The 12,616-nt window shown below is 40.8% G+C and overlaps 1 protein-coding gene across 6 annotated transcripts in view; it reads right to left on the bottom strand.

The window, feature by feature from the left end:
* Positions 1-12,616, bottom strand: part of PLEKHA2 (pleckstrin homology domain containing A2) — a 137,086-nt gene that overhangs the window by 102,707 nt on the left and 21,763 nt on the right. For 4 of the 6 annotated variants that reach the window (XM_069075857.1, XM_069075859.1, XM_069075862.1 and 1 more), the window contains one exon: positions 2,267-2,430. In XM_069075857.1, coding sequence (XP_068931958.1) covers positions 2,267-2,407 — 141 coding nt within the window. In that variant the 5' untranslated portion in view covers positions 2,408-2,430. Of the gene's footprint in view, positions 1-2,266; positions 2,431-2,507; positions 2,624-2,648; positions 2,706-12,616 lie in introns of those variants that run through there. The other 2 variants (XM_069075860.1, XM_069075858.1) reach the window with 2 other exon arrangements.

Raw genomic sequence — 12,616 nt, forward strand, 5'->3', positions numbered from 1 at the left:
GAAGGAAGGAAGGAAGGAAGGAAGGAAGGAAGGAAGGAAGGAAGGAAGGAAGGAAGGAAGGAAGGAAGGAAAGAAGGAAAGAAGGGAAGAAAAATGAAAAAGAAGAACAAAACCCTCATAAATAAGCATGCAAAGTCCAGCAAAACGAATAAAAATGTATGTCTTTCACTATATTTTAAGTCCATCACCTCTCTGTTTTTTCTTCCATCCTCCATACTCCTGGTTTATCATCACATTGATCAGAGTTCTAAAGCCTTTCAAAGTTGTTTTTCCGCTAAAATGCTGTTGTAATCATATAAATAGTTCTCTTAGTTCTGCTCCCTTTGCTCTGCATTAGTTCTTAGAGGTCTAGCTGGCACCAACCTTAAAAGTTATCTGATCCAACCGTGATTCCTGAGGACCAAGGATAAAGAATGCTACCCACCTCCTGACAGAGGAGTGAGAGGCTAGACATGCTTTTTGGATACAGCTAATGCAGGAACTTATTTTGCTTGGGCATTCATATGTGCTACATGGGTTTTGTTTGTCCTTCCCTCTTCCTCCCCTCCCCCCCCAGAGGAGGAGAGAGGTGAGAGGAAGAAAAACATGCTTCTTAACTGAAAAAAAATTAATATAAAAAATTATTTGACCCAACCACATCATCTTACAAAGGGGAAAACTAAAACTTGCCAAAGGTAGCAAACAGTAGAGACAAATAGAATGTTGGGTACAGTCAGGAAAATCTCATTTCAAATCCAACCTTAGACACAGCTAGTGTGTGACCTTGAGCAAGTCACTTAACCTTTTTCTGCCTCCGTTTCCTCCACTGTAAAATGGGGATAATAATAGCACCTATCTCCCAGGGTTATGAGGATCAAATGAAGTAACATTTGTAAAGCACTTATCACAGTGCCCGACATAGAAGGAGCCTGATAAATGTTCATGTCCTTCCTCTCTGTACCACATTGCTCCCTTCACCTGGTTTGCTCTTGGTTGTATGATCTCACTTATTCTCCTCTGATAGTGCTGACTCTGTACTTGGCCTGTCTAGTTAAGTCCTGGCATCTGACCATCCCATCCCTTTGTTCCCCTATTCTGCGGAACTCTCTGGTACATGACTTTTGTTTAGGGCTGTCATTTGTTGAATCATAGTTGTGGGCAACAGACTTGCCAGAAGCAGCAAAAGCTGCCCTACCTGGTCCCCATGAAATCCAGAGGCTTCTAACAACCTCCATTAACCCTGTGCATCCCACAGCTCTATCTTACCATCCCAACAGATGAGTGATCTTTCTACAGAAGGCCAAAGTTGGGGAAATTTTTTTTAATATTGAGATTTCTAATTTAATTTATTTTTGGTTTTCAACATTCACTTCCATAAATTTTAAATTTCTCCCCCTCCCTCCCCTCCTTTCTCCCCAAGACTACAAGAAATCTGATATATACATAAACATTCCTATTTTCACATTGGTGATGTCGTATAGAAGAATTATAACGAATGGGAGAAAACATGAGAAAAGAAAGAAAACAAAACAAAAGAAAACAAGTTGGGGGAAATTAAGCTCAAAAGCATTCAGAGTCAGGCAAGAAGGATAGTTGAAGGATATAGCCGTGTCATATAAAGGATGGACGGGATATTTTAACCTAGAAAAGAGAAGACTCAGGGATGGCTAGGTGGCACAGTGAGTAGAGCAATGGCCCTGGAGTCAGGAGGACCTGAGTTCAAATCTGCCCTCAGATACTTAACACTTACTAGCTGTGTGACCTTGGGCAAGTCACTTAAACCCAACTGCCCTGCCTTCCCCCTCTAAAAAATGCAAAAAAAAACAAAAAAGAAAAAAGAAGACTCTGGCGGAAACAATAGCTCACTGAAGAGCTGCCACGGGAAAAAGGGATAAGACTTAATCTCTGCTTGACCCCGGAAGGGCAGAACTAGAACCCATGGGTAGAGACTCCAGGAAGAAAGACTTTGATTTACTATGAGAAGAAAACTTCTTAATATCAGAGCTGTCCAAAAATGAATTAACTGCCTCAGGAAGTAATGAATGCCCTGTTACTGGAAGTTTTCAAGAGGAAAGGTAAATGACCACTTGCCAAAGATATTATAAATTGAGTTCTAGCTTTGGATAAGGGGTGAGACTAACCACTCAGATCCCTGCCATTTTATAATTCTGTGATGTTTTTCCCACTGGGAGAGGGGGATGAATGGGTCAAGTTTTTTGCCCTCCATGCTGATAACGAATCAACCAGATAAGGCTGAGGTTAGCCACAGGCTCGTGTCTCATCTCACCTGAGGATTGTCCATGTACCAGAGGAGGCAGTTAGCCTGGGTGTCCAGGATAAAGTATCTCCGTAGGAACTTGCCACTGATCTCATTGTCCTCAATGTCCAAGAACCCACAAATTCGATTCTGCCGATCCACATAAGGCATTCCTGTGCTCTGCTCACATCACCCTGCAAAAGAGAGGAAGGTTGAGGAGGGGCAACTTCAGTACAAAATTATCTAGAAATCTCTCTAGGACTTGGCTTACAGCTACAGAGGAGTATAACAAGGGTCTTCAGTGCTTTCCTTTCCAAGGCATCAAATTCTCCACCCCGGCCAGCTCCCATAGATCTACCTCCCCTGGGGATCCCAGTCATCAGCTTCAGTAACTAGAAAAACCTGTACACACCTATGCCAGGGTCATAGAGAAAGGTAATCCCTTCTCTAAGAAGAAGGGAAGATAGTAATAATACAAGATCAAATCCTTGGGAGCACACAGCAAGCATGCATTCCTGAGTTCTACTTCCTTCTACCAACACACCCTCGCTACTAGTGCCTCCACCCAAGAGACTGCTTTTTAACTGAACAAGAGAGAGATTATGAGAAAGCCCCAATCCAAATCCAAAGTCTAGACCAAATAAATAACTATACTATAGTATATTCTTCTATACTATACCACATCATGCCATACTATTCTGGGGCAGCACAGCCCTCTCCTCCACTTTATTTCCATAACAAGGGACAACCATATTTTTGTCTCCTTGGCAGAACATTTTACAACAAGCATGGGATTAGTAGAAGGAGTGTTGGACCTACGCTTGGAATCAGGAGATCTGAATTCAAAATCTCTCTACAGCACTGACTAGCTAGCTGTGTAACTATGAACAAGTCACTTAACCTCTTAGCCTCAGTCTCCTTACCTGCAAAATAAAAAAGTTGGAATATCTTTTCAGTCTTGTTGCACATTATGTTACCTCATGAAATATGCAACCCAGTTAAACAAGTCTCCTCTCCTTTCTTCACAAATGATACTCCCTCTTCTGTCCTTATACTGAGCATCCCTCTTTAACTACTTTGTATGTATTTGTATTTATGAATTTTGTTTTTCTGCTTTATGTATATATATATGTACTTATATACATAAATATGTATTACATAAAACATGTTCCACATATTTCAAATGTACTTATTGTACAATGAATTTAAGTTCATTATGAGAAGGTATATTTTTCACTCCTTTTCCTTGTATCCCCAACACCTAGCCCGGTGCATAGCATGTAGTAGGCATTTAGTTAATAGTTGTTGGCTGATTGAAGGTCCCTTCTAGATCTAAATATTCTAAATATGTTACCAGACATCCCATTCTGGACCCAGAATCAGAGTAATGATTTTCTGAATTAATCAAAAGAGGAGGCCCACCTCGTCATCATCTTGGGGTGAGATGTGCAGGGGTCAAGTCTCTAAGCCTTCCCCTTCTCACCCTGACAGAAGAACTGAGTTGGTCAAGACCAAAGAAGCCACCTGAGAGTAAGGTCTGTGAGGGTCATTCTGCTGTACTTTATAAACATTCTGCCTGGAATGCTGGGACTCTTACTGCCTCTCCCCTATCAGAATGCTCCCTTCCTGTGTGACCACAGGCAATGCTCTCAATCTCTTGGCCTCAGTTACCTCACCTGCAAAATGAAGAGGCTGGACTAGCCACCCAGAGGGTTGAGACCTTCGGGTTCTCCCTTCTCTGTCACTCAGTTTTACTGCCTGAGATACAAACTACACTTCCTTATCACCTCCTCCCAGACTTTTATCTCTATGCACCTTAGTTTTCCACTTCCTCTAGTCCCACTTCCCCTGCTAGTCCTGCTAACACTCTTCTTAAATGCCCTTTCGAGCCCCCTTTTAAAAAAGTTTAATTGTTGCTTTTTGTTTTTACATAATAATCATTTCAAGTGAGCCATACCCTACAAAGTAAGCCTTCCCTTGCAATAAAGAAAACCAGTTAAGGAAAGGCAACCAAATAAACATAGTGCCTGTATGAGAGAGCGTACACAATGTTCCCCATCCATAGTTCCCCAACTCTTCAAGAAAAGGGAGGAAGTATATTGCAACAACTCTTCTCCAGGGCCAAGACTGGTCCTTGCAATACACACACAGCCTTCTGCTTACTTTGGTGTTTTTTACCTTTACATTATTGCAGTCATTACATATATATATATATATATTGTTCTCCTGGTTCTGCTTATTTTATTTTACTTCAGCTCATATAAGTCTTTTCATATTTCTCTGAATTTCTCAGATGTTACAGTAGAGAGAACACTGGCTCTGGAGTAAGAGGACCTGGATTAAGATTTTACCTCTAAAGTTTACTACCTGAGTGACTCTGGGCAAGTCACTCACTACACATTCCTGGGCCTCAGTTCCTTCACCTGTAAAATGAGGAAGACGGTCTAGATGCACTTCAAGTCCCTTCCAGCTCTCAATTTATGACCCTATGATCACCATTTCTTATGGCACAATATTCTATAACCTTCACATATCTCAATTTTTTCAGACATTTTCCAATTGACAGATACCTTCTTTGTTTCCAAATTTCACTACCATGTAAAATGCTGTTATAGTCTTTTTTTCTTTTTTTTAAATTAATTTAATTTATTTACTTTTAGTTAACAATATTCAGTTGCGAAAGCTTTTGAGTTCCAAATTTTCTCCCCCTCCTTCTTCCCCTCCCTCACCCATGGTGGTGTGCAATCCAATATAAGCTCTACATATACCTTCTACACCAAACATTAGTCAAGTTGTAAAGAAGAATTACAGCCCATGGAATGAATGAGAAAGAAGAAACAAAACAAAACAAAAAAGAGAGAGAGCAAGTAGTTTGCTTCAATCTGCATTCAGACTCTATAGTCCTTTCTCCGGATGTGGATAGCCCTTTCCATCATGAGTCCTTCGGACCTGTCTTTATAGCCTTTCATTGCTGAGATGAGCCCAGTCTTTTAAAGTTAGTCATCGCAGATACAATGTGTCTGTAATTGTTCTCAGAAGAGAACAATTGTTCTCCTGGTTCTGCTCCTCTCGCTCAACATCAGTTCATATAAATTTCTCCAGGTTATTATGAAGTCCGTCTACTCCTCATTTCTTATAGCACAATAGTATTCCATTACATTCATATACCACAACTTGTTTAGCCATTCCCCAATTGACAGGAATCCCTTTAATTTCCAATTCTTTGCCTCCACAAAAAGAGCTGCTATAAATATTTTTGTACATATGGGTCTTCCTCCCACTTGTATGATCTCTTTGGGATACAGCCCTAGAAGTGGTATTGCTGGGTCAAAGGGTATGCACATTTCTATAGCCCTTTGGGCATAATTCCAAATTGCTCTCCAGAATGGTTGGATCAGTTCACAACTCCACCAACAATGCATTAGTTTTCCAATTTTCCTCCATCTTCTCCAGCATTTATCATTTTTCTGTTTCCTCATGTTAGCCAATCTCACCAGTGAGATCTGGTACCTAAGAGTTGTTCTGATTTGCATTTCTCTAGTAATAGTGATTTAGAGAATTTTTTCATATAATGATAGATATCTTTAATTTCTTCTTCTGAAAACTGCCTGTTTATATCCTTTGAGAATTTATCAATTGGGGAATGACTTGTATTCTTATAAATTTGACTCAGTCCTCTGTATATTTTAGAAATGAGGACTTTATCAGAGATACTGGTGGTAAAATTTCTTTCCCAATTTTCTGCTTCCCTTCTAATCTTGGTTACATTGGCTTTGTTTGTACAAAAACTTTTCAATTTAATGTAATCAAAATTATCCATTTTGTATTTTATAACATTCTCTATCTCGTTTGGTCACAAATTCTTCCCTTCTCCATAAATCTGACAGGTAAACTTTTCCTTACTAGTCTTCTTTTTTCTTTACATAAACAAATTCACTTACATTTTCTAACTTTTCCAATTTTCTTGAACATCAAATGAAATCTGATTTTGCCCTAATACTCCATTCCTTAAAATTCTCTCCAGAGTCGGTTATTTCTCCTACATCCTTTAAGTAATAGGGCATCAGCATGCCTTTTGCTCCTCCACTCCTTCTTTCATCAAAGCTTTCCTTCATGGGGTGGCTAGGTAGTGCAGTGAATAGAGCACTAGCCCTGGAGTCAGAAGGACCTGAATTCAAATCCAGCCTCAGACACTTAACACTTACTAGCTGTATGATCTCAGGCAAGTCACTTAACCTCAATTGCCCTGCCTTCCCCCTCAAAAAGCAAAAAAAAAAAACAAAAAACATCTCCTTCAAAGTTCATGAAATCAGACTATAGCTTGCTCCCTCTCAATTTCTGTCTCTCTTTTTCACTCTCTCCCTCTCATTCTTTCTCCTCTTGATGCTATCAACTACTGACCTCCAAGTTATTCTCCCAACCTTCTTTAAAGCTTTTGGCACATAGTTCAGTCTTCCATTATACCTCATCCTTTGCCATCATCCACAGTAACTTCAAAAAAATGTTGGCAATTCTGACATTCTAGTCTTGCAGTTCTGCTTTTTTTTTTTTTTAACTCTGGTGATCTCAATCTCTGGTCTATTTTTGCATGGCCATGGACCTTGGAAGCCACTATCACCCATAACTACACCATTCCAAAGTGTAGCAAATAGAAGAGTTCTGGATTTGTAGTCAAAGGTACAGATTCCAATATTTGCTCTTACTCCCTGTGTGACTTTAGAGAAGTCAATTAACTGCTGTAGGACTCAGTATCTTCACCTATAAAATGAAGGTGGTTAATTTCTGAGGTCCCCTCCCACTCTAAATCTATAATCCCATGAGGTTAAAACTCTGAAATTCTATTCTCTAATCTTAACATAATAGCCTTCCACCTCTCCCATTCCTTCACTGCTACTGAACCTACTTTTCATCCCCATTATGAGCTCTGGTACCTTAACTCCTCCCAGTCCATTGTTCATATTCTGGTTTCCCCATCTATTCAACAATTCATTAGCCATAATAAGACAATTATTCATGCCCTTGATGTTTCTACAGATCCCCACTACCAACTTTGGGTACCTCAACCATCTGATTTTTCTTCTGATAAGAGCTACAGAACATCCCTAAACCCTCCTGACTTTATTACAAATTCAAGCAATTTCATTTTAACTGAACCTTCAATCCCACTTAACACTCAATTATTTAATTCATTGGCTAACCATTGCCCAAGTACTATTCCAAACCTCTTCTGGTCTCTTTTTATGCCCCAACTACCTCCCCACTCTCTCAGAAGATAATCTCATCTTTTACTTTTCTGAGACTAAGATGTGCATTTCTCAATTCCCCTCCTTACTGCTTAAACACTACAGTATCTATACCTACTCTCCTCTTTCCTAACCATCAGTGGAAGAGATGTCCACCTCCTTGCCAAGGCTAAAATGGTATCCTTCTACCTAGGCTTGGATTCTATCCCTCCCTAACCCATCTGGAACCTTACTGATTCCAGCAAGATTCTTGTTGGAATCTTTCTCTCTCATGAATCTTCAATTTCTTCCTATCCATTGGCTCCTTCCCTTTTGCCTAAAAATATGCTCAGGTTTCCCCTCTCCTGTAAATCAAAAACAAAATAGTCCCAAACTGTGGTCCCCTTTCTTGCCTCCCCTTCACTCCTACACTTTTTAAAAGATAAGAATACCCAATATACAGGTGATACTTTTACTTCCTAATCTTCCATGCAGCAATATCTCCCTCCCCCGCATCACTTTATTCTTTCTACTGATGAGTAACACAGGCCCTCAGAATAGTGTAGTTCAGACAGAAATCTAAGAATAGAACAGCTCATGAGCCTCAATGGTAGCTCAATTAGTCCAGGATCAGCACCCAATTACCTCCAGCTTCCCAAAGTACATGAAGAGCGGTGGAAACCCCTCCATGGAAACGTCACTCTCCAAGGCACAGAGAAGGTAAGACACTCTCAGCTGGCCCAGTGACGAGCACCTTTCAATTAGGCATATGTAATTACAGTGTCAGGAATGAAGGACCAGACCACCAGACACTGGCAGAATAGGATTCCTCAGCTAGCCAGAGCCTACAAAGGTAAACTCCTGACCAACTCCCCCATAGTTGTACCCTCTGAAGAAACCCGTAGTGAACTGGGGGGTGGGGAAGGGGAGGTAGTATAATGATAACCATAAAGGGGTGGGGCTACTTGCTCTATTATCAAGAGGACAGAGCCATCACCTTGCCTAAGCAGTCCATGGAAAGTACATCTAGGCCAAGGGAGGTCCCCTTTTGTTGTGTCCAGGTGTATGGGCCACCCATGTCAGGACCATAGCCAGTGACATGGTCTCAATACCACCTACTCCTTAAGTCCTTGAAATGTGGCTTCCAGTCCTACCATTCTACTAAAATTGCTGTGAGGACAACTGTGACCTTATTGCTAAATCCAATCACCTTTGATTTCAATTCAGCAAGCATTTATTAAGCACCCATGATGGACAAGGCTCTGTCCTAGGCACCAGGGATACAATGACAAAATCCCAAATAGTCTCTGCCTTCAAGGAGCTTTCATGGGGAAACATAACCATACATACATAAATAAATAGAAAGCATCATTAATGTAAGGGGGAGGGATAGTCACTAACAACTGGGGATTAAGGAAAGGATTAATATAGGAACTATCATCTGTCCTGAGCATGGTGTCCAGGTTACTTCATCCTTGATTCAATGAATCCTTATTAAGCATCTACTAGTCATTCATTCATCACTGTGCTAGGCACTAGAGGAAGGATGTAAAATTTAAATCAGACACAGTCCATACCCTCCTTGTGATTATAGTCTACTGGGGACCCTAAACATAGATAAATAATATTATACCAAATTGTATTATGAGTATATTAGAGTCACAAAACAAAGTGCTATGTGAAGTCTAAGAGGGAGGGGACAAGCATTTATTAAATGCCTATGATGTACCAGGTTAAGTGTTAAGTGCTTTATGAATATTATCTCATTTAATCAAGGGGACATCCACTATTGATGGGAGTATGTATACAGGATGGGGAGAGCACAGAAAGGTTCCTGTGGTAAATGGCATTTGAATTGGAATTTAAAGAATAGGTAGGAATTCAAAATAAGATGGAGATAGTTTGGGGAGGATTGTTACAGGGAAGAATTTCTGTTGAATTTCAGTGCATCCTTTAAATCCCAATTCTAATGCTATCTCCCATTGGGAAAAGCAAAAGTGTGGAGGCAGGAAGGGATGGGGTGTGTGTATGGGGAAGGCCAAGTAGCCCAGTTTGGTGGTAGCATAGAGCATACAGAAGTACTTTGGAGGTAGCAATGTCAAAAGTTAGTGACTAACTGGATACAAGAAGTGTGCAGGGAAAAATCAAAGGTAACACCGAGGTTTCAAATATGGAAAGCTGTGAAAAAATGGTGATTACCCTGACAGAAACAGTGAAGTCAAAAGCAGCTGCAAGTTGGAGAGATGAAGACAATGAGTTTGGCTTGGGATCTATTGAATTTGAGGTGCTAGCAAAGTCTCTCTCGCATATAGCCTGGCTTCTATTATACTGTACTCCCTTGCTTCATCTACACTGTGGTGATCCCTTCTTCCATTTCCTTCATTGATTCCTCTTTCTCATCAACTTAACTTGTTGTTATTCGTCATTTTCAGTCACGTCCTACTTCATGACTCCATTATGAGGTTTTCTTGGCAAAGATACTGCAGTGGTTTGCCATTTCCTTCTTCAGCTCTTATTACAGGCAAGGAAACCAAGGCAAACAGGGTTAAGTGACTTGCCCAGGATCACACAGCTAGTAAGTGTCTAAGGACAGATTTGAACTCATGAAGATGAGTCTTCCTGACTTTAGGCATGGCACTCTGTCCATTGTGTCACCTAGCTGCCACCTTAAGTGTACCCCAAATCTCTTTTCCTTCTCCTTTCCTTTTTTCTCCTTTTCCTTCTGTACTCTCTCCCTTTTTGATCTCACCCACTCTTACAACTTTTCCCTCTATACAAATAACTCCTAAATCTATATTTTAAGCTTCAACCTCTCTCTGGAGTTCCTGACCACATTTCCAGCTGTCAGGTCAACTCAACCTGGATGTTCCTCTAGTCCCAAACTCTTATACTCAATGTATCCAAAGCTGAGATTATTAACTTTCTCCCCAAATATCTCTGTCTCCTCCTTCCTTCCCTATTACTCTAAGTTAAAGGCTCAGACTCCCTTTGATAAGGAAATAGAGCCTTCCTCAGGGAGAAGGGAAGAGAGTGGTAGGAGAGCTGATCCTACAAACCTCACTCCTATGTAGTTTCCTTAGGGGACTAATTCATTAATTCAGGTGGAGGTGGGGAAAAGCCACCAACTTCTCCCTTTCTGTCTCTAGAATAGATGTGTTTCATCATGAAATTTAGAGCTAAAAAGAATCTTAGGCATGCTCTAATCCAGGTCCCTAGCCACATGTTAACAAATAATAGGGCTCAGATTTAAACCCAAATCTCCTAATTCTAAATATAGTGCTCTTTCCTCATGCTCTCTCAATATGGTGTTATTCTCCTGTCCTAGAACCTTTAATGACTCCCTATTTTCCATTAAAGCCAAATTCCTCAACCTGGCATTCAGAGCTTTCTATTATCTGGTTCCAATCTATTCATGCAGCCTTCCCTGTGTTATTTTTCTTCAGGGTCCATTCAAGCTGGTCATCCTCTCATGACTTAATTAACCCCACATTTTTTAATACCTCAGTACCTTTGCTCTCCACATTCTCTGAATATAAAAATGCCTGAATTACTTTCTTGAACAGTCTCTTCCTGTTAAAATTTAACTCCCTCTTTTCAAAACTATTTCCAAAGCAAACTTCCCCATGAGGCCTTCCTTGACACTCCTTTAACTCACCCCCATCAGAAAGGATGTCTCCCCAATATAAACTCTTATTGCACTTTGTGTACACCCCTCATCAAGCAATCAATCAATAAGCCTTTATTAAGCCACAACTATATGTCAGGCTCCTGTGAACAAAGTATGTTCCACTTGGAATTGTCTTGGGTGGACACATCTTACCTCCCTCATTATACTGTAAAGTCTAGAGCTGGGTGGGGAACCTGAGACCTTGAAACCACACATGATCCTGCAGGTCCCCAAACTTCATAGAACAAACCCTTTTATTAAGGATATAAAACTATTTAAGTGTCAAAGGCAGCATCCAAACACAGTGCTCATTCCTCTATATCACATGCCCTTCTATATGGTTCAGAATTTTATACATATTAAACATTTGTTGAATAATAATGCATGTTATTTTATAACAATAGTAGCTAACATTTATTTAGTGCCTACTGTGTACCAGTTAATGTGCTAAGTACTTTACAATTATTATATCATTTGATCCTCACAACAACTCTCAGAGGTAGGTGTGATTATTATCCCCATTTTACAGTAGAAAAAACTGAGGCAGATAGTATTTAAGTGACTTGCATGCAGCTAGTAAAGGTCGGGGGCCAGATTTGAACCAGGTGTTTCTATTCACTGTGCCACCCTAGCTGCCTCACAATGGCTCTGTGACACAGGTGTTATTATTATCCCCATTTTACAGAGGAAACTGAGGCTGATACAGATTAAATATTGAGCCCAGAGTCACACAGGAAATGTCAAAGACAGAATTTCTGGTCTCCAATCCCAGTGCACTCACTGTATTTTCTGAACATAGTTCTTGCTGGGATAGAGTACTATCAGAGGGAGCTCAGGCCTTCAGAGGCAGACTCCACCTGCTATCACTCCTCTCAGAGCAGAATCCTGAAGCATAACGCAGGAGATTAATCCTTCTCATTTTTCCAGGAGGGCATGAGCCCACATGGGCTTTTAGTCGGCTGAAAAAAAAGTAGATGTGAAGCAAGGAGTCTGAGTCACTGTCAGTCAGTAAGTGACTACCCAAGGACAAGCAGAGAAACTAGAAGGAGAACACACCATTGGTCTAACCAGCTCTGGGAGGGATGACCTCCATAAAGCAGTGAGGCAAATCCCTAGGATGCCAGGCAATTCCCAGAGGTGGCATGTCTGTTCATGGCACCCACCATGCTCCCAATAACCCAGGCTGTGCCACCATCAATGTATCCTTCGGCCTCACGGTCCACCTCCATCCAACCAATTGGAAAGGAAGAGTAGGGGAGTGGAACAAATGCTAGGCCTAGAGTCCTCAGAACTAAGTGGGACCCCCAGCTCTGACAATGACACTCTGTGCAGCCATGGGGAACTTCTCTGGACCTCTGAACCTTTAGTGGTGAGATAAGGCAGCTGAACTACATAGTCTCAATGTCCCTCCCACCTCTAGATCCTAGAAAGAAAGAAAGAGAGAGAAGGAAGGAAGGAAGGAAGGAAGGAAGGAAGGAAGGAAGGAAGGAA

The sequence above is a fragment of the Petaurus breviceps genome, unplaced genomic scaffold, assembly GCF_028583685.1.
Source record: "Petaurus breviceps papuanus isolate PSGF00001 unplaced genomic scaffold, PetGlider_PUasm1.0 90919, whole genome shotgun sequence".
Classification (NCBI taxonomy): Eukaryota; Metazoa; Chordata; class Mammalia; order Diprotodontia; family Petauridae; genus Petaurus; species Petaurus breviceps.